Below are 21,625 nucleotides of genomic sequence, written 5' to 3'. Positions count from 1 at the left end.
CACCAGGGAATGGGGGCATCTCATCATGTCACCTCCCTCCCCCAGTGAGTAGGCGGCCCAGGATAAATCCCTCAGCAGACGCAATCTCAGGCGGGTGACTGCAGACCAGCTCAGACTCCAGTTCTGCCCTGTGAGCCTCTGGGCTGGTCTGCTCCCTCCTGGGCCCTCAGCATCCTCATCTGCTGAATCAAGGGGTCAGACGATAAGAAGAGATGGTCCATAAGGGCTCTTGTGTTCCTGCCATCCTGGGGCTTTCTGTCCATCCTCTCTCTGACATCTCTCCTGGGTGTTATCCCACTATGGTGACAAGTCCAAACCTGAGACAGTTGGCTCCAAGGTCACCCTTCCTGTGCCCCCTTGTTCCTTCTTCCCTTCCAACATCACTCTGACCAATGAATGCATGAAGTGCCCCCACACCTCCTCTCCAACCTCAGGCCCCATGTCTGGTTTGGGAGAAGGGACTCAGCATTTGCCAAGGTCCTACTATGTGCTGAGCTAGTTCCTCTGGATCACTTGTCTCATTTAATCCTCACAACAGTCCCTCAAGGAAGGTGTTATTATGCCCATTTCACAGATCATGGAACTGAGGCTCAGAGGTACAGTTGCTGCCCAGGTCACACAGCTGCGCAGTGCTGGAGTGGAGTCCAGGTCTGGCTGGCGCCAGTGCTCTGCCCTCCCACTGACTCCAGGAAATGTCCCTGGGAGCCCCTAATCCTCCATATATTTATTGCTCGGGCTCAATCAGCATTCTCCTTGTCCCACTGCAGGCACATGCTGCCCTAGCTCTTTCTGAGTTAAGCCAGGGACTAAAATGGGTCAGCGTATTGCACATGTGTGAGGGGCTTTCTGGTTTATGAAGCCCTTTTCCATCTGTGCCATCCTCACAACCCTGTGGAGACTCTGCATGGCCCCCTCCAGCTCTTCGAGCCTGCAGTTCTGCTGCGGTGAAGTCCACATTAAATATTAACAGGGCAGCTCCTGGCACCGCTGTGACGTCAGTTACTGGGCTGCTTGGTGAGGGCTGCGGCTGCCTTTCCAAGGTGAAGCAGTAACTGGAATTCAGCTGGCTCAAATGGCGTCCCAGGAGACTGGCTGTCGGGACTTGGAGAAGATGCTGCTAATGTAACGTGTGGCAAGAGTCCAAAAGCTTTCCTCTCATCTCCCTGGCTCCCTCAGGGCCTGGATGGCCTCCTGATGCTGACACAATGCATTCAGTCATTTGGCAAGTATTTACTGAGCACCTGCTGTATGCCAAGCACAGTGCTAGGCTCTGGGGATACAGCCAGGAGGATGACAAGGTCCCTGCATCATGGGACTCCCCGTCTGGCTGAGGAGAGGGAGAAACAGTCTCAATGCAGAGGGGCAAACCCAGTACTGCGGACCAGAGCAGGTGCCTGCCCCAGCCTGAGGCTGAGGGATCCTTCCAGAGGGTTCTGCTGAAACCTGAAGAAGGAGCCTGAGTTAGGTACAGAAAGAGGAGGGGTAAGTGTTTCAGGCAGAGGGAACAGGATCAGAGTTCAGATCCTGGTTCCATCCCTTCCCAGTCATTTATCTGCAAACTGGGTTCCCATCTTACAGGTTGCTATGAGGACTAAATGAAACCATGGGTAGTGATAGCACAGGGCTTGATGCAGAGTGAGAGCTCAGGGGTAGCTCTTAGGAAAATAGCTCTGCACCTTTATATAATTCCTTTGCCCTGCCAGGAATTCCTCCCCGCATTTGGTGAGCAGAGAAACTGAGGCTCAAAGGGGCGAGCTGACATGCCCAGGTTTATATTGTGATGCAGGATTATATTGGTTATACAGGGTTAGATCCCAGGCTGGGCACACGACCCCACGCTCTGACTTGGGCTTTTTGCCATTCTCCAGCCATAGGCAACCCAAGCAGCTGTCTTAGCTCAGCAAGACACAGAATCTCACCAGTGATCCCAGTGTGAGTTCCTCGGCTGCATTTCCAAGGCTGGTCTCGGACTTCTTTGAGGTAAGGCCACAGCTGTCTGAGGACAAGCCTAGGCCTTGGCTTTGGGAGGCCTGAGCATAGATCTGGCTCTGCTGCTAACTTGCTGTGTGACCCTGAATGAATTACTTTCCCTCTCTGAGCCTCAGCTCCCCGTATTTAATACTAATACCAGCTGTCACTGCCTGGGTCTCTGATCATCCCAATAGAGCTGTGACAAAGGAACTATTTTTAATTCCATATTAAAGATGAAGAACCAGTCTAAGAGGGGCAAAGTGACATGCAGAAAGCCACACAGCAAGTGGGGGCTGGGTTTGGAGCCAGGCCCATCTGCTGGCAGAGCTGGCTATCGGGTCCACCATGCTGTGCTCTCAGAGTAAGAAAGCCAACCTGAGTTGTCTCCAAGATCCTTATTATGAGTCTGGGATTCTGAGTTCCCTGCTGCCCCCAGGCCTCTAGGGCCCAGTGATTTCATGAGGCGGGCATTTCAGGTTGGGCTGATCTTCCAACTGTCCCCATTTAAAGGAGGTCACAGCATTGTCACAAGTGCCCAGTAGGCAGCACCTACTCTCTCTTAAAGCCACAGCCTCATTCCTCCTGGCAACAGCCCAGGGGGGTCTAGTATGAACAGCAACATGCCCCTTTTATGGAAGAGGAAACTGAAGCTTGGTGAGGTGCGGTGACCTAGCCAGGCTGCGCCAGCTACTGCAGAAGAGCTGGAACTTGAGGCTGGGTCTGGTAACTCCAGGTCTCGTTCTCTGAGTAACTGCAAGCTGGCCAGATTCAACCCAGGAGCCCTCCTCCTCCTTTAAGCCCCCTCCTAGCTCCTGCCATCTTGCCCTCCTCCCCCTTGCTCCCTCCCTTGTCTTATCTTCCACTCAGCTGTCAATTAATCAGTTAGCTGTCAGCCCATTTAAAGTGTTCCCCCTCCTGAAAGACCTTGGCCACTCACGAAGAAGGCTCTAGTGGTGGAATTTCTGCAATATACACACGGTGTGATCAGGTTCAATTCAGCACTCATGGAGAGGTGCACCCCAGGGGCTCAGATGATGAATGAAACACAGGCCCTATCCTCTGGTGTTTACCTTCTATAAGAGAAACGGCAACTGCCTCAGGAAGTGGGAAGCAGGAGGTATAAGTGCCAAAGAGCATGAACTTTATAGTCAGAAAGACCTGGGTTCAAATCCTGGCTCTGCCTCTACCAGCTACATGACCTCGGGTAGGCGAGCTTCAGTTTCCCCATCTGTTTAATGGGTATAAGAGGGATCCCCACCTCATAGCTGTCATGAGGATTAAATGAGATCGCATATTAAATTGCACAGCATGGTGCTTGATGCCTCTAGCCGGGCGGTAAACACCAATCCCACCAAAAGAACTTGATGCAGAAAAGAACTGGATACCAGGGTCACAGTGGGAGTGGGCAGGAGAGGAGAGTGCTTCTTAAAGGGGAGAACTGGGAAGCTCCTTAGAGGAGGTAAGATTTCAGCTGGACGTTAAAGGACTTAAGAAGCAGAGAGAGAGGTAGAGGAATGGGAAAGGACATTCTAGTTGGTAGAAACTCGTGGGCAGACTCTGGGCACCTGGTGGGCCTAGGACATCCAGGGAGTGGGTGATGAGCTTGGTAAGATGGGCCAAGGTCAGGTTATGAAGGGCCAGGGGGAGAACCTTGTATCTTTTAAAGGGCATGGGGCGGGGGGGAGGCTGGGCCGGTGGCGCAAGTGGTTAAGTGCGCGCGCTCAGCTGCGGCGGCCCGGGGTTCGCCGGTTGGATCTCGGGCTCGCACCGACGCACCACTTGGCAAGCCATGCTGTGGCAGCATCCCATGTGGAGTGAAGGAAGATGGGCACGGATGTTAGCCCAGGGCCAGTCTTCCTCAGCAAAAAAGAGGAGGATTGGCATTGGATGTTAGCTCAGGGCTGGTCTTCCTCACACACACACAAAAAAAGTAAAGGGGAATGGGTCCTACCCATGACCCCAGCAGCAGCTCAGTGCTGTGTCTGCAGGGACCAGCCTCCTGGCATCGGCTTTCTCCTGTGGCTTTGGTCCTCCCAGATCCCTTTGTTGCCTGAGTTGGGGCCAGCCTGCCATTGTTGTCTGGAAGAAGACAGAAGGCTGTAGCAATCTGCTCACCTCCTACTAACATACTAGGAAGAAAAGATGTTTTTTAGCACAGTTGCCTGGCAGGGAACCTAGGTGAAAACTCAGCGATCCTCTCCCTTACTTTCCAGGGTACCATTTAAGCAGCAGCTGATGACAGTTATGCTCACAGCTCAACAACCAAAAGAATGTTCTCAGGCTCTCAGAAGGTCAGGGGCAGCAGTGCAAAGAATGGTGAAGATAGAGAGGGTCTGGATCCTGGTTTCTGCCCCTTTCTGTGCTGCAGTTGAGAAGACATTTCAGTTCCCTGGGGCTCAATTTCCTCATCTGTAAAATGGAAACAATAATACTGACCTTACCTTAACCAAGTGGGAGCGCACTGGCAAACTGCTGCCCCATGATCTGCTATGGAGTAGGTCCTTGTTACCCTCTTCCTCTCCATGTATTGACGTGGTCCAAACACTGGTCCTCTGAAGCTTCCTTGATTCATCCTCTGAGTTGTCATGCCATTATTTGCTGAACTTCCAGTGGTGAAATACCCTAGACCTTCAGAGCTGGAAAAAAAAAAGGACTTCTGCCATCCACCAATGCAGCCTCCCATTTTACAGATAAGAGATCTAAGGCTCAGAGAGGGGAAGTCACAGCACTCAGGCCCCATCTTCCAGCTTTCCCAGACCACAAGCCCCTCCCACCTGGGCCCACCTCGTGGGAACCACACAGAAGCTTGAGGCAATTATCCAGATGGTTCCAGCCAAAGGATCTAGAAAATTCTGACTAAGAAACAAGTCCCCGACCATCTGCAGAACTGAAGCAAAAGCCTTTTTCTCCCTCCTTTTAACTGCGATTCCATAGGTGACAGCTTCATCCTCTCCCCCAGAGCTGAGCTCCTCTGAACAAGCTTGAGGGGGGCAGGTGCTGATCTGTGCTGAGCTGTACCAGCTCACAGATTGCAGCTACCAGGACATTTTCACACTTCTTAATGCCAAAAGCTGCCTCCGGAGCTGATCTGCTCCTAAAGCGGGCTTTGAAAGAGTTGTGGAAGGCTCTGGATGATCCTGAAACCTGTGTGCTTAGGCTGATCTTAGACATACAGGGTGGAATTTGGTATCAGCAAAGGACACTGGGGCCAAAGCAAATGGCAGGAAGTGGGTGTGAGTGGGACGGCTGTGGGTGACTGCCTTGACCACCGAGCAAGTGTCTGACCCTTCTAGGTCTCATTTTCCTTGTCCATATAACAGGGATAACAACCTCCTTCCAAGGTTGTGAGGATTTGGTGAGATAGTATATGAGGGTAAAGTGTTTACCCCCAAGCCAGGGAGAGAGCCAGTGAGTAATAAACAAGAGCTGCTGCTGATGCTGTTGGGGCCGGTGTTATCATCAGTGGCTCAGGATCAGCCAGGTCACTTGGGCAGCAGGAGGCCTGCATTTGGGAAAAAAAATTAAAATCCTATCTGGGTGACACAAATCTGTGGGCGGGTGGCCCCTCCTGCTCAGGACGGTAACCATGCCAACAGTGTGCATGCCATCTCTCCAGAACAATACCAGGTCTTCTTTGTAATATGTCCCTTGGTGTCTGGACTTCTCAGGAAGCTCAGAGTGTCCCAGAGTACCAGAGGCAAAATCAGGACGTGCCTTTTCTGGGTCACCTATTCACTGGGCTCCAGCGGAGGGTTCTGGCAATGCTTTGGAAATTCAGACCCGCGTGAGGGCAGTCATTACCGCTGGCTCAGGGTGGGATGCAGCAAGGAATTATTATATAGCTGTGACGGCTGGTGTTTCCCATGTGCTGGCACTGTGCAGGTGTGGTACACGTGCGCTCTTGCCCATTCCCAACCCCAAGAAACAGGTGTGGTTAGTCCTGGTTTACAAGAGGCTTGCCCGAGGATACTCAGCTGGTAACTGGCAGAGCAGGATTCAGACGCAGGTCCAGATCCTTCTCCTCCATCACACCACATACACGTCCTCAGGTAGCCAGAGGGGGTTGGCTCTGTTCCCTGAGACCTGTACCAGGTGAAGATGCAGCAGACCTGGCCCCTGCACTGGGGACCTGCTCTGAGCTCTGGACCAACACTGAATGTTTAACATTAATCATCAGCCCCTTTCCCCTGGTTCAGGGGCTGTCTTCGGAGTTGTTCATAGGCCATGTTTCTTGATGGGACTTAGAGCCCTAGGAGGAGGCAAACTGTCCAAGGCGATTGTCCTAGTCTTTATTTATGAGGTTTTGGAGAGTCGGCAGCTCTCTCCCTAGGGTGAAGAAGGTGGGTGCTACTAGAAGGTGGGTGCTGCTAGAAGTGTGTAGGCTATAAGAGGGGAGGCTTGTGTATGCTTTTCACAACCTGAATGACCCCAAAAGTGGAGTCACGCCTTGGCCCCTTCTCAGCTAATGCTGGGGAAGTGTGGGGCCGTCAGGCTGGGGAGTCTGCTGGACCTGAGTTTGAATCCTGGCTCTGCTGATACCAGCTGTGACATTATTCAAATCAGGGAGCATCTTTGAGCCAGTTGCCTCATCTGTAAAAGGGAAATGAAAATCGTGCCAACCTTACACGAGTATCCTGAGGAGAACAACACACCCGTCTCTGCAAAGCCCCTCGCCCAGTGCTGGGAACGTGGTACATGTTCCCTCCTCCTCAAGAGTTGGCGTGGATGATGTCACCCACGATAGGGCAGAGTGACAAGAGGGCCTGGGATGGAGCCCTGAGCAACCCCAGCATTTCAGGGTAGGCTGAGAAGACAAGCCTACACAGGAGACAGAAGAGGAGCGGCCAGAGCAGCAGGGGGAAGACAGGAGAGAGAAGGGTCATGACAGCTAAGAGGAGAGCCTGTCTCTGATGCTCTAGGAGTTGTGCCCCGTGCAGCCAAGAGGGCCAGGAAGGTGAGGACTACAAAGTGACCTTGGATTTGACAACAGGAACGCTGGCTAGGTGGAGGAGTAGGGGCAGAGCCAGAGTACACTGAGCTGAAGGGTGGGTGGGAGGTGAGGAAGTAGAGACAGTGAAGTTTGGTGAGAAGGAAAGAAAAGCTTCATGAGAGAACCAAAGTGTTCCCCATTTGACATTTATGAATGTTAAAATCAACTAGAATTGAATGTGATTAGAATGCTCCAGTCCACCTAATTTTCACTGTTAAGAAATCAATCTCTGTCCAACACGATCAGAAAAGCTAGAAAGGCTCTAACCCCTCTAAGAGCTGGAAGGAACTGTGGAGGTTCCCCCACCCCGCCAGTGCTGGCCTTCCTCCTACCTCTCACTGGAACCCCAGCCTCATGGAGGGTGGGGTGGACAATTAATCATTAGCTATCACACTCTTTAAAGATATTCACTAGGGAAAAGATCAGCCTGGTTTGTTAACCTCGATTCCATCGTAGTTAGCGAAGGTGACTCTTCAATGCATAGTGAAGCCTGAGGTGGGGGCCTCCTCCCAGACCCACACTCAAATCCTGTTTCATGGGTGCTGAGGGCCTCACTTTAGCATCACAGCAGGAAGAAGGCTCGGGAGTCAGGAGACCTGGTATGGAGGCCTCAGCTCTGCTCACTGGCTGTGTAAACTGGGGACAGCCTCTCCTCCTCCTCAGACCTGTTTCTCCTTATGTAGGATGAGAGGTTGGACAGCAGTGACTCTAAGGGTCCTGCCAGCTCTGACATTCCAGGATTTCTATTCTACAGTGCTTTTCACGTTCCTTCAAGTCCAATGTCCAAATGTTAAAACTGAGGCCAGAAAAGGCCCACTCTCCAGTCCCTCCCTTCTAATGTGTCTTACTCTCCTGAGCAAGATTCCTGGCCTGAAATATAGCTCCCACACCTCTAGTGGTTCCCAATTACCTAAGGATAATAATGCCTCAAATCTTCAGCTGGCATTGACAATACTCCATAATCTTGTTTTATCCAAACTCTTTTCCCACGCCAGGCCTCTCTCTCACCTCTCAGATTTTGTTTCTATCCTCACTGCCAAGCCTTTGCCCTTGGTAGATCCCACTCCCTAATACCTTTCCCTGACTCTCATCTCCTTTAAGGTCCAGTTTACCTGCTCTTGCATACTCAGATCTCAGCTTCTGCACAGAAGCTCTATCTTACTTATTACGCAGCTCCTCCTTCCCCCAGCGCTGAGCATGCAGTAGGTGCTCAATAAAATTCTCAGCAAGCCTCAAGCCCCTCCTCCTATGCTGCCCTGGGCATGTTGTTCGTAAATCCCGGGTGTTTTAGTCATCGGGATTTTCCTAGCTTGTCCAGGGTCCAGCCCAGGGCCTGGCAGGAGGGACCCTCAGCATCGAATGCCAGGACTGGACGGGCTTAGTGACCAGCCAGCGGGTTCACCGTCCTCTTTGCCACAGGAGGAAGCCCAGTCTGGATTTGAACTCAGACCCTGGTCCCACCACTTACAGACTGTGACCTTCAGCGAGTTACTAATCTGGCTTTGAAAGATGGGGGAAGCAGCTGTGCCCACCTGCACGATGCGTCGAGAGGACTGAGTAGGATTAGGCCCGTGAAGGGCGAGCGCTGGGCGGCTCCTGGTAGGTGTGTCGTGGACGTTACTCGTCCCAGCAGGCCCACCCAGCCGCTCCTCCGCGGAGGGCACACTCTGCCCAACGCCACCTCGCAGGGTGGCGGCGCAGTGAGTCACTGTGCGTGTGTGGGGCCGTCCCCCAGGGCCGGACCCAATCCCGCCCCGTCCACTTGCGGAAACAAGTGCGGGGTGTGGCCCCGCCGACCCATCGGCCGGGCTGGGCTCCCGGAGGGTGAGACGGCGGGGGCGGACCCCTCCGCCGCTCCGGGCACGCGGCCTCCGGGCTTCTCCAAGCACTAGGTTTATTTGCTTTTTGGGCCCTTCTCAAGCCAGACCTCTAACCTGGATTCCCAGGGGCTTTTCAGGGTGGGGCTATGACAATGCGCTGCCTGCGCCGCCGCCATCACCGCGCCCCGTCCCGGGGCTCCGCAGTCTCCACCCCACTCTCCTCTCCCACCTCCACCTATGCGGCGGTAAAATGCAGCACTCGCAGGGCGCCTGCGCGGCTCTCGGGCGGGGCGGCGGCGGCAGCTATTTATAGTAGGTGACGTCACCTTGAAATAGACCGTTAGGGCCAGCCCGCCCTGCCCCCCTCCCACTCCCGCCGCTCCCCGCCGCCCGGCCCGGCCGCTCCCACTGCGCAGGCGTCCTCGCGTCCTCCCATCCCCCCGCGCGGCCGCCTCTCCTCCCTCGGCGGCGTCCGCGGCGCGAGCCACAGCGCGCGGGGCGAGCCAGCGAGAGGGCGTGAGTGGCGGTGCTGCCTGCAGCCTGCAGCCTCCGGCCGGCCGGCGAGCCAGTGCGCGTGCGCGGCGGCGGCCTCTGCGGAGACCGGGGAGCGGACCGGCGGGCGAGCGAGCGAGCGGTGCGGGGCGCGAAGCGAGGCCGAGCCAGGAGCGACAATGGGGGATCGGGAGCAGCTGCTGCAGCGGGCGCGGCTGGCCGAGCAGGCAGAGCGCTACGACGACATGGCCTCCGCCATGAAGGCGGTGAGCGCGCCGGGAGCCCGGGCGGTCGGCCGGAGGGGCCCGGCGGAGGGGAGGGATGGGCGGCTGGGCGGTGTCTCCCTCCGGGCCCGGGGCGACCCCGCTACCCTGCTGGCCGCGGCTCCCCGCCGGCAGCCCGCGCTTCCCGCGCCCGCCGGGCGCCCCGCCATTTCCTGCGGCCGGGCCGGGGTGGGGTCTCCGGGGAGGCAGCCGCTCAGGGTCGCAGATGCAGCCCCGCGGGACCGGTGGGCGATGGTGACCCCTGCGGGCGGGCGGGGGTCGTCGCCTCCTAGCTCGGAGCCCTGGGAAGGGGAGGAGGATGCCCAAGGAAACGTGAGGGAGCCACATTCCTCCTTCTCGACCGTTCTACCAGACTTGGGGGCTCACCCCCCTCTCACTTTCCTCTATACCCCAACTTGTAATAAAGAATCACCTAGAGTGGCGCCCTGTCTCTCCTGGTTTTCCCTGCCACCACCTGAAGTCTGTGTCATTCCGATCTGTTTGGCTCTCCTCGCCCGAATCGTTCTCGTTCCATCTTCCCACGCCCGGGGTCTGGCTTTGTGTGCGAAGACCCCCTCCTGCAGTCTAGGCGTGGACCCGGGAGGGAGGGCGGCGGGCGGCGGGCGGAGGGCGTGGGGCCCTACTCCCAGGTTCGATGCTGCGCCCGTCTGCCTGGAGATTAAAATGAGCCGAGCCTGTGTGCCTTTGCATTCCCGATACCCTCATAGATCGATGCTGCAGCTTGATTTCCGGTGAAGGAGTCGTGCCCAGCCACACCCTAGCAAATACCGTGGATTAGACACCACCTGCGTTTCTGAGACTTCGAGTTCCGGTTATCCTTACACTGTCCCTGTATCTTCACATTGTTTTACGTTTTCTCTAAATGAACATTATTGCTTCTCTCTGCGCCAAGGTCACACAGTGGTAGAGCTACAACTGCGGCTACCAACCTGCCATGTTCGTCCAGTGTACAACCTCCTGAGAACGGGGAGGATCCGCCTGGGCTCCACCTTAGCCCTAAAGATTCTGAAACGCTGAGGGTGGAACTCAGAAATCTGCACTTTAACCAGCAGCTCTCGGGGCAAGTTTTAGCGGGTTTAAGTTCGAGAATTACTGCCCTGGGTTATAGCTCATTTGCCCTTTTGCTGGCCTTGTGAGGGGATTTCTTAGAGAAAATACTGCAAATCCAGAGGGTCCCTAAAATTTCAGCCTCCTTTGAAAAGCGCCTTTTAAGGCTTTTGATATTAATGTCATATGAAATATGTTGTTGAGGTCACTATTTAGGATTATCCAGGAAAGAAAGATATTTCAAGAGCTTTCTGTGGTGTCCTTGTTACCTATTGAACTAGGTGTGTTTGGGAACCACCTCTGCCACTACCATGGCCCATTTGTTGATTCACTGGTGATCCCGATTTGAGCTCTGGCATGCTGTCCTGGCTTAGATAGGAGCTTTTCACCCAAACCAGCTTTTCACCCAAACTTGGTTTGGGACCTGGAGGCTATATAATTCTGAGGTCCTCTTTAGGAAAATGAATGTAAAATATATTAGTTTTGCAAATTTTACAGGAGGACTGGCTGTGTGAATGCATTTCCTTGGAAGGGGCCCTGAGCTTAATTTTCTCTGGGATAAAGCCGCTTCTGTCCACACAGCAAGTCACATTTAAGTGAGCCTCTTCTCCCCAGTAACTGTGTGGTACTGGGATTATGCAGCCTGAAGCCTCTCTCTGGACATTTTAGTGAGGCCCTCATTCACCCTGTGAGTGGTTGAAGGCTGCAGTGTTAGGAGCCCTTTGGGGAATAAAGAAGGGATGGAGCTTGCAGAAAGGTGAATTGAGGTTGAGGGAAAATGACGAGAAGGTAACGTTCAGGAGCTATAGGAAACCTGAGGCAACTAGAAATGGGAAGTAAGGAAAGAATGGGGCGATGCAACCAAAATGAAATATAGTTTGGGAAGGGGAAAAAACTGGCTTTCTGGACTTAATAAGCAGGCTTGACAAATGCTTTCCTGCAGCTAGCTACTTGTGTCCACAGATTTTCTCTGACACTTAAGGTAGCATTTTGCAAACTGATGGACCCTTCCATGTGTGGGGAATCTGTAATATCTATCTGAAATGATTGATGGGTTGGATAAACCATCCAGCATTGAAAATTCAATCCAAGCTCTAGTTATGTCATCTCAGAATTGTGATAAACCATTCCCTCAAGGTAACTCCTATTGAAAAATAAGCACTTTTTTTGTCAATATGCCTGTTTCTTCTATTAAAAAATTTTTTTGTTATCTAAATTAATGGAATATATTTATTGGAAAGGACTTGGCAGGGGTCAGTGGATAAGTTTCTTATGTTTAACCTGTTAAGTGGATGTTTGTTTGTTAAATTCCTAATGTTATTGGGAAAACTCAATCCTCACTTTATTAATATAGGCCTTAAGTAGATCTTTTGAAAAAAGGCAGAATTTAGTAACCCTCTGGGTTTATGTGGGTTTTCTTCATGGCAGGTAAGTAGACTGGTCTAGGGATGATGGAGCAGCGCACCTGAGTGAGGGGATGCTCTGATGCCACCACTCTGTGACCTTGAAACTCACATCTCTTGACTTCTGGTCCTCTGATGTGCAAAACTAGTAATGTTGGTGTTACTATCAAGAGAGATTTCAGCCTTCATTCTTCTAACTCATTTTCTGTTTCCTCCATAATTTAAATGATCACCTAATAATATTGCCTGCCTGTAATGATTGATGTTCCTTAGCTACCAGCGTCACCTGGAGGAGATGGTGTCGGTAAGCTTTAAGAAAAATCATGCGTATTGGTCCACAAGAGTGTTGCCCACATCAATTGAGAACTGGAGTTCCGCGCCTCACCCCGTAATTTGAAGTGGCAAGAAATGTTTCTGAAGTGAAGTAAAGGAGTGTGTTCCAGCTCTCCTCATCTCATACCTAGCAGCTTACATAGAGTGTAATGGTGGGAAGAAACATTGTGAAAGGTTCTAGAACCCAAGTCCTTTTTAGGCCAGGCTTGGAATGACCAATTTCAATTCATAACCTCTGTAAAATGGGTGTAATACCATCTTATGAAAACTATGAAATAAATCTATAATGTGGGATAAAAACGTTAGTGCATAAGACTGAGTGATTTAAGGAAAGAGGGTAAATAACCAGATAGATGTCCAGTGAATGTTCACGCATAGACATAATTCGGTCATATCTCTTGTTGCCCTAAGTCATCTATTCTGTATTAAAACATGGATGGTGATTGTGAAATTACAGAAACGTAAAAATTACTTGGGATAGCATGGTGTGTTTTAACACTGATACACAGTCAATGACAAAGGACAGGGAGAAATACTGCTGAAGGACGTGAATGTCTGTAGAAACCTGAAGTGCAGGAAACAAAGCTGCAGCTTGAAGAAACAGGCGTTGGCGAGGAAGAGGCACTTGGCCCAAACAGTGGCAAAAGGCTCTTACTCCAGCAGCTGTGCGATTATGGGAAATGGGGAAACGAGCAGGTGGTGTGTAAAAGGAGAGCACGGCCGAGTGGCCTGGGGTGAGACGTGACCCATGCTGCAAATATTAAAACTAAGGATGATTTTGCAGTGTACCAGAATTGTGGTTAGTGTGAAATCTTAAAGTGTATTGGTATGACAGTTTGAAATGTATGTAAACTAAGGAACCCTGTTTCCCACTAACTGGTCATTTGAAATGTAATTATTGCTTTGTCGTATTGGCTGAGGAAGGAAGAAGGCTCGGGATTTTTCTGGCAATAGTCTGAATTAAAAGGTACTTCAGATGGTGAACAGTTCACATAGTGGCAACTGCTACTGAAGTGGGAGTTGTGGCTCCCATGTGGGTTTGGGGTTCCTGTATTATCCCTAGAAGAGCTCCCACAGTCAAGGACATTGCTATTCCCTTAAAGAAACCAAAAATCCCAGAAACCTTGTCTGGAATTTTATATTAGTGGTAGACTGAAGCTTTCCAGAAGTATGGTTTGTGAGTGGGTACCACAAATGTGTTTTCCATGTTACAGTTCATCAAGTTTAATGGAATTTATCATTTTACTTATTGGGCACTCAGTAAATGGTAGCTATTATTCCACGTGTACATTCTCATTACAAGATTGTACTCATTACAGTACAATCTGTATTCCAACTCTGAATGGATACTGTTATTGACTCCATTTTACAAATGAGATTTAAAGAGATTCATTTCCTCACGGTCAAGTTGTAAAGCCAGGATTTGAACTCTTGAATTTAGAGCTCTCGCTTTAACTACTGTATGATCATGCCCTATGAGGCTAAGGGATAATATTTCTAGTATACGTTTAGCCATTGTCATCATTGGTGATGAAATTCTAAGTGCTTTACACAAGTGGACTTACTGAAAAAAAAATTTCATCTATTAGATGTATGTCATTTTTGCCAAGTTAGATTAAAAACAGAATGTAACACTTGTGGATGTTAGCTAGAGCGGCGAAGCATGACAGGCAAACTCGCACGTCTGGATTTTGCTTGTTTTCCCGAAGACCAGGAGTTTTTTTAGCTTAAGAAGCAAAGTATTAACTGAAGTTGAGTTTCTGCTATGAGTTAAGAAGTGCAGGACTCTGTTAAATTACACTCGTGGTATTTTAAGAAATTGTTTCATATCCTTGGCTCCAGTTGTTTCTCCATATTTCATTTAGCGTATTTCAAAAGCCTGTGGGCCCCCAAATTTCAGTCTCTAGGTTGTTGATAAAATTCCTCATAGTGCCCAAGTTGAGGCTGCCTGTTTTCTGCCCCACGGTTTAGAGCTCCTCCCACTCCTTGCTGCATTCCCCTCTTTGGTGGTGGGTGTTGGCACTTCCCTGCGATCAGGACCTGGCACAGCTTCTGAAGCCTTTAGTCCTGGTGCCTCCAGGGACAGTAGCATGCAGTAATGTCATTCAGATGGAGTTGCATTTAGTCACTGCCAGTGCCTACAAAAATGTTCAGTTATGTCAACAGCAAGACAAAGGCAGTCTCTTAACGATGCGAAGGTAGCTGTTTTATTAGGCTAATGCTGAGCTTAGAGTGGATATTAATTACCTGAACTCATCTGCTCGGAGCCTGAGTAGCCTCTCTTGTGGCTTTTACAGAACTGCAGCCTCGCCCTAGTGAGGGCAGGGAGTGGTGTTTCCAGGCCTGGGCAAGTGGTGACCGATGGTGGGTGCTTTGCCAGCTTGGGACCAGGCAGGATCCTTATTTTAGGGCATTAACTTGGCAAAGAGTCAGCCAAGAAAGCTTTCATCCCTGTAGTGCACTTTTTTTTTTTTAAACATTTACAGGATTCGGCCGAAGAAGCTTAAAGATTTTATGATGTGGTTATATTTCCCTGATTGTTCTTGAGAATCATTTTCTTCTGTTATAAACTCTTATATCAAAAGCAAGCTTGTTGGTAGCGTATGGGTGTGGGTAACTATAAAAGATGGGACGGTAGCGTGTGTGCGTGTAGCTATGAAGGATGGGAGTGCTGTTCGGGAGAAGTGACATTAACCCTAACTTTAGCAGCGTGGCCTGGCAGCTTAGGGGTGGCATTTTTTGTTTGCTCAGTATTACTTTTGAGCTTGGATGTTTCCCAGATTAAGAACTTTTTCCCCCAAATAGTCCCTGTGCTATTTTTGGCAGTAGATCTATTTTTACTCACAAACACGTAGTTTATTGCCTTGTGAGTTTGTGGGGGGAGGCCTTTAGGGATTTTTAAGTAAGCGAGTGGTGTCATAGGAAGATAAATGAATTAGTAGCAGACTGAGTTATTCATGACTCTTAGTAATGCTGTGTGATGTTTGAAGCAGAGAGAATGGGTGCCCCGGAGTTGGGAGTTGGTCCAGCCAAAGGCCGTGTGGTAAGGACATCTGTAGGATGGCTGGCAGGGAGTCCAGTCCTTAAAGGAAATGGAGAGGAGAACCATTATAAATGGGAAGGGTCCATCGATTTAAGAGTTTCAGGAAGAGTGTAAGTAGGATTAAATGGGGTAGGGAGGTGGGCAGGAGAGTAAGAAGGCAGAGAGGCTGTGAGCAGAGGTGGGGGAGCCCCTTAGAGATGGTGTAGCCACGTGAAGACTTACTGTCTGGAGTGGCTGCACTGTGAGGGCAGCTGATGTGTGGTGGAAATGAGAGTGTTGAAACTGACGTTGGAGGAGAAGGAAGGTTGTGAACCATCATGTAGGTCTCTTCTACCTTGAAAATGCTGTGTCTTGTCTTTGCCACATGTTCCTAATTAGAAACTATTTGGAAACAGATGATTGTAGAGATGCAGTAAAGCTCTCCATAGAATCGGCTTACGACCATCTCACTGGTTTAGTATTAGCGTGATTGGGCTAGTAATGTATTGTTTTCCTTTCCATTACACTACATTGCCTCCCAGTGTCTACTTCTCTTAGTGTATGTCCAGACTTTTCTTTACATCTCCTGGCTCCAGTATTTTGGAATTTGAAGTGTTGGGAACTGGTGCTAGCTAACATCAAGGAAGGTTATGCTCAATAAGTATCACTAATCAAGACTGGCTGTAATTCTTTTTTGTTTCAGTGGGCCATATGATTTCACTTTGGTCTATAATTTTCCAATCTGGGGAAAACTCCCAGTTTTCTTTAGTTATCCAATCAAGTAATAAAACTATCTTCCTTCCATAAATTTCCGTTTGTTAACTGAGTTGTAACCCAGGAGTATTAAAAAAAAATACTATATTTAAATGTATCCAGCTATTTCCTAGTTAGGCCGTGGCTGGGGTTCTAAGAACAATGCTTGCTTAGTTATGTTAGTCACCCTCAGCTGATGCTGGTAGTGATTCATTCAGACTGGCAGGCAACCAGATGATTGTTACATAAACACTAATACTCCTAGTAAATGATTTTTCTTGTGGAGATGTCTTTATAAATATTGCCCAGTAGCCTTTTTTGGCAATTTGTTCTCGATGGAGAAGGGATATGCTACATGAATTCCTGAAGCCCATAGGTACACCCAAATTTCTTTTATGTTAATAGTATCAACCTCATGCCTTACCACACCTTTTATTGTTGCTCAGGAAAAATGGAATCATAGAATTTTGGAGTTGAAGAAATACTTGGAGATCATTGGAATTGATCCCCCTTATTTTGCTTTTGATGACCAGAAAGGTTGTGATTAGTTCAAAGTCACACAGCCAGCTCAGGCAAAACTCCAGATGTCTTAGGCTTTTTTTAGTAATGATACTGCCCCTGTTATAAACATCCTCTGTGGTACATAAATGTATTTCACTCACTCAGGTACTCACTCAGTTCCGCCCCCCCCCAAAGCCCAGTAGATGGTTGTATGTCATAGCTGCACATCCTTCTAGTTGCTGTATGTGGGACACGGCCGCAGCATGGCCGGAGAAGCGGTGCGTTGGTGCGCGCCCGGGATCCGAACCTGGACTGCCAGCAGTGGAGCTCGCGCACTTAACCGCTAAGCCACGGGGCTGGCCCCTCACTCAGTTTTAATGATAAACTCTGGGGAGTTACCTGGGTGTATCTTTGAAACATTCTGACTGTTGCTCAGCTTTATTAGTCACAGGCTGGAGTATATAGTGACTCCTTACTGATATTATTTGCATTTTAATGTCAAGTGGCCTTAGTCAGATTTATTACCGCAAGGAGCGGTAATAAATTATCACATTATCTAAGGAGCGCTCCAAATTCTGTTCTTGCCTCATGTTTTGTTTTATTGACTATTACCCTAGAAAAGTGAGTCATTCTAGAAGATTCAAGCATTCTGAGATTTGTCAGAATATTTGAGATGGAATCTTGATTTATAAGAGTTGATTCCTTAAAAGACCAAATTATCAAACAAATATCTACAAAGTCTCTTTATAATTCCAATAAACGAATGTATGTGAGTGTTTAAAGGCACTCACTGTAGGAGAAAACCAGTGGGGTTACAAGTCTTGAAGGGAGCCCGGATTTTGGATTAGTAGAGAGAAGAAGATTGCTGAGGACCGGGACAGATCACAGACAGAGGAATGGAGACGACTCAAATCTATGAGGAGGAATGAACCTGGCTTGCAGGCAGACCTCCTGGGGAATGGGCAGGGGCCAGCTTGTAGCCAAAGACAACACTGAAGAAAGAAGTGGAGTGGTTTGATTGAGTAGGCAAAGGAGGAGAGACAATCCTGGGCTGAGGATTTGCAGCAAGAGTGTAGGGGGGCTGGGGACAGGGAGATGGGGAATTAGAAGAGGGAGCTGGTATTTTTATTTTGTCCCGGGTTTGTTGGGGTGGTGGCGTAGACAATTGCTTACTTTTTAAGAACTTGACACAGGGCCGGCCCTGTGGCTTAGCGGTTAAGTGCGCGCGCTCCACTACTGGTGGCCCGGGTTCGGATCCCAGGCGCGCACCAACGCCCTGCTTGTCTGGCCATGCTGAGGCCGCGTCCCACATACAGCAACTAGAAGGATGTGCAACTATGACATACAGCTGTCTACTGGGGCTTTGGGGAAGAGAAAGGAGGAGGATTGGCAATAGATGTTAGCTCAGAGCCAGTCTTCCTCAGCAAAAAGAGGAGGATTGGCATGGATGTTAGCTCAGGGCGGATCTTCCTCACAAAAAAAAAAAAAACCTGACACAAGTTTTCTAATTTTATCTATAATAATTACATTTGTTGCTTATGTTCTTAAACTACTAATTTTTCAAATAAACCTATCATTTTTTGTGTTTTTAAAATTTCTGATTCTTCACTATTCAGTCTTCTCAATCCATGTTAACATGTCTATTTTAATATGCTGTTAATAACTTTTTCCACTGAACTTGGCTTTTCCCTCCATTGGAGGAGGTTCTGTCCTTGTGGTCTGATTTAAGTAATACCTTTTTGTTGAGTGTTTTATGGTTTCCTAAGTGCTTTTCTTTCTTTCTTTTTTTAAATTAAAGACCTTTACCAGTAGGTCATATAATTAAGGAATCTCCCTACTTTATAGAAGATATAGGTCAAGTGAGCAAGTTAGTGGCTTGCTGGGGCCCGACCAAAGTTTTCTGATTCCAAGTCTGTGTTAGTTTCCTAGGGCTGCCAAACAAAGTACCACAAACTGGGTGGCTTAAAACAACAGAAATTTATTTTATCACAGTTTGGAAGGCGAGTAGTCTGAGATCAAGATGTTGGCAGGGCTGTGCTCCCTCTGAAGGCTCTAGCGAAAAAATCTTCCCTTGCCTGTCTCCTAGCCTCTGGTGGCTCCTGGTGATCCTTGGCATTCCTTGGCTTGTAGACACATCACACCACACTCCAGTCTCTGCCTCTGTCATCACATGGCAGGACATTCTCCCTATGTGTTTGTGTGTCTCCAAATCTCCCTTTCCTTGTAAGGACAACAGTCACGGGATTTAGGGCCCACCCTGCTGCAGTGTGACTTCATCTTAACTTGATTACATCTGCAGAGGCCTTATTTCCAAATAAGGCCACATTCACAGGTACCAGGAGTTAGGACTTCAACATATCTTTTTGGGGACACAATTTAACAACAGCCAAAGCCAGTGCTCTTTTTATTAACTACATAGCTGGCTCACTTGGAGTTGGCATCATGGAGAACTAGGAAGTTACAACTTGTGAAATGTAACATTTCCACTGAAATGGTGCTTCTATCCTTGATAGCCAGTCAAGGTTTCCTGTCAGGTAGGTTGGAGTAAAGCTTGCTGCTAAGTAGCTATGCAGAGGCTGGGAACACTTCACTGTCACTAATGCCTCCATTTTGGCTTGAGGGACGGCTGGGTATACCAGTGGGCTTCCATGTGGAGCCACAAGGGCAAAGCTCTGGCCAGTAGATCTGTGTGGCATTTGATCTCATCTGTGAAGCTCTTATCTATTAGTATGTATTTGAGGGAGGTGTGATCAGTTCTTTATGGAATATAAGGCTGGAAGTAGAATCTGGAACAGACTTCTGGTCTGTAGTCTTTGAACATTTGACAAAGGAACTGTATGATTTTATTGGTGAGAGTATCTTCTGCAGAATAGCTGGACCTCAGGGCTTTTTCACCCATCATTCTGTACCACCACGTCACAACCTTTCCATGATTATTATCCTTCTCCCCATACCTTGACCAAAAGCTTATAAGGCCTGAATTATGGATTTGTCAAGGCCCTTATCACTTCCTATTTTGAGTTTCAAGTATTTATCTCTTTTATTAGACTACCATCTCCCTTCAGATAAGACCCGCCTGTGATTGATTTTTCACCAGAGTGGCTTGTCCATAATCCTGTTTTTGAGAAGGATTGTTGATTATGTTGAAGGAAAGGTTTCTTTCTAAGATTTTCAGACTTGGATCTGTCTCAGTGTTTATCTTTTTGGGATTTTGCAGGTGACGGAGCTCAATGAACCTCTCTCCAATGAAGATCGAAACCTCCTCTCTGTGGCCTACAAGAATGTGGTTGGTGCCAGACGATCTTCTTGGAGGGTCATCAGCAGCATTGAGCAGAAAACCATGGCTGATGGAAATGAAAAGAAGTTGGAGAAAGTTAAAGCGTACCGAGAGAAGATTGAGAAGGAGCTGGAAACAGTGTGCAATGATGTCCTGGCTCTGCTTGACAAGTTCCTCATCAAGAACTGCAATGATTTCCAGTATGAGAGCAAGGTATTTTACCTGAAAATGAAAGGCGATTACTACCGCTACTTGGCAGAGGTAGCTTCTGGGGAGAAGAAAAACAGTGTGGTGGAAGCTTCTGAGGCCGCCTACAAAGAAGCCTTTGAAATCAGCAAGGAGCACATGCAGCCGACGCACCCCATCCGTCTGGGCCTGGCCCTCAACTTCTCCGTGTTCTACTACGAGATCCAGAATGCACCCGAGCAGGCCTGCCTCCTAGCCAAACAAGCCTTTGATGATGCCATAGCTGAGCTGGACACACTAAACGAGGATTCCTATAAGGACTCCACGCTCATCATGCAGTTGCTGCGAGACAACCTCACCCTCTGGACGAGCGACCAGCAGGATGAAGAAGCAGGAGAAGGCAACTGAAGAGGCTTCGGGTCCCGGCCCTTCCTTCACCCACCACCCCCATCATCACCAATTCTTCCTTGCCACAATCACTAAATATCTAGTGCTAAACCTATCTGTATTGGCAGCACAGCTACTCAGATCTGCTCTCCTGCCCCTTGGGAAGCAGTTTCAGATAAATCTTCATGGGCATTGCTGGATTGATGGTTGCTTTGAGCCCACAGGAGCTCCCTTTTCGAATGTGCAGACATGTGCGTTCTGAATGAGGCATGTTATTATGATGCCTGTTGATCTATGTGAAATCTAAGCGAAAGCAATGGGGTTTAGAAAGGAGAATTAGCCAACACAGGCTACAATTGATATTTAAATGATCCATTTAAAACAAGCTGATAGTGTTTTGTTAAGCAGTACATCTTGTGCATGCAAAAGTGAATTCACCCCTCCCACCTCTTTCTTCAGCTAATGGGAAACTGTTAAGGGAAGCTGATACAAAGAGACCACTTGCTCCTTTCCATCAGCTTTATAATAAACTTTAATGTGAGGTTTCAGTAGCGCCTTGTTTTGCCTCTTTAAATTATGACGTACACAGACCTTTTCAATGCAATGCATCTAAAGTTTTGATACCTGTAACTTGTTTTTTTTTGGTTGCAATTGTTTAAGAATCATGGATTTATTTTTTGTAACTTTTTGGCTATTGTCCTTGTGTATCCTGACAGCACCATGTGTGTCAGCCCATGTCAATCAAGATGGGTGATTATGAAATGCCAGACTTCTAAATTAAATGTTTTGGAATTCAATGGGTAAATAAATGCTGCTTTGGGGATGTTATCTCTGTGTGTATGGTCTTGATTTTTTTCCCCCTTTCAAGAAGCTATTGAACAGGTCACTACTTTGAATCCTGGTTTGAGTCTCTCAAACACGGAAGCATTTTTGGCACAGTATGTTTTCCTGTCCTCTGATTCCATTACACATTTTGCAATACACAAGACTCATGAATTTCATGTTTCTGTGAACCCAGCTAGTATAGCCTGTCTGATTCACTCTTCCTGATAACTGGTAGCTTGTATGGGAGCTGAGCAGATCAAAATGCTGTCTTCCGCAGTACAGCACCTCTGTGAAAGGTCAGGGCTGTGTTTAACTTGGAAGGGTGTTCCTTGAC

General features: G+C 48.7%; 1 protein-coding gene and 1 long non-coding RNA gene across 2 annotated transcripts in view; one reads left to right on the top strand and one right to left on the bottom strand.

Annotated features, from left to right (window-relative positions):
* Positions 1 to 9,011, bottom strand: part of LOC147912445 (uncharacterized) — a 29,617-nt gene extending 20,606 nt beyond the window's left edge. Inside the window, exons 1-2 of the long non-coding RNA XR_015549947.1 lie at positions 8,494 to 9,011; positions 4,413 to 4,607 (exon numbers count right to left, since the gene is read on the bottom strand). This is a non-coding gene — a long non-coding RNA (uncharacterized LOC147912445). The remainder of the gene's footprint in view (positions 1 to 4,412; positions 4,608 to 8,493) is intronic.
* Positions 9,012 to 9,266: 255 nt separating this feature from the next.
* YWHAH (tyrosine 3-monooxygenase/tryptophan 5-monooxygenase activation protein eta) lies at positions 9,267 to 21,294 on the top strand. The gene is made up of 2 exons (XM_004429735.2): positions 9,267 to 9,539; positions 19,834 to 21,294. The coding sequence occupies exons 1-2, from the start codon at positions 9,453 to 9,455 to the stop codon at positions 20,485 to 20,487; spliced, it is 741 nt and encodes a 246-aa protein (XP_004429792.1). The 5' UTR covers positions 9,267 to 9,452; the 3' UTR covers positions 20,488 to 21,294.
* Positions 21,295 to 21,625: the final 331 nt, after the last annotated feature.

This window comes from Ceratotherium simum, chromosome 35, assembly GCF_057802395.1.
Source record: "Ceratotherium simum simum isolate JZ-2026a chromosome 35, ASM5780239v1, whole genome shotgun sequence".
Lineage (NCBI taxonomy): Eukaryota > Metazoa > Chordata > Mammalia > Perissodactyla > Rhinocerotidae > Ceratotherium > Ceratotherium simum.
This window is presented reverse-complemented; position numbering and strand designations above follow the sequence as displayed.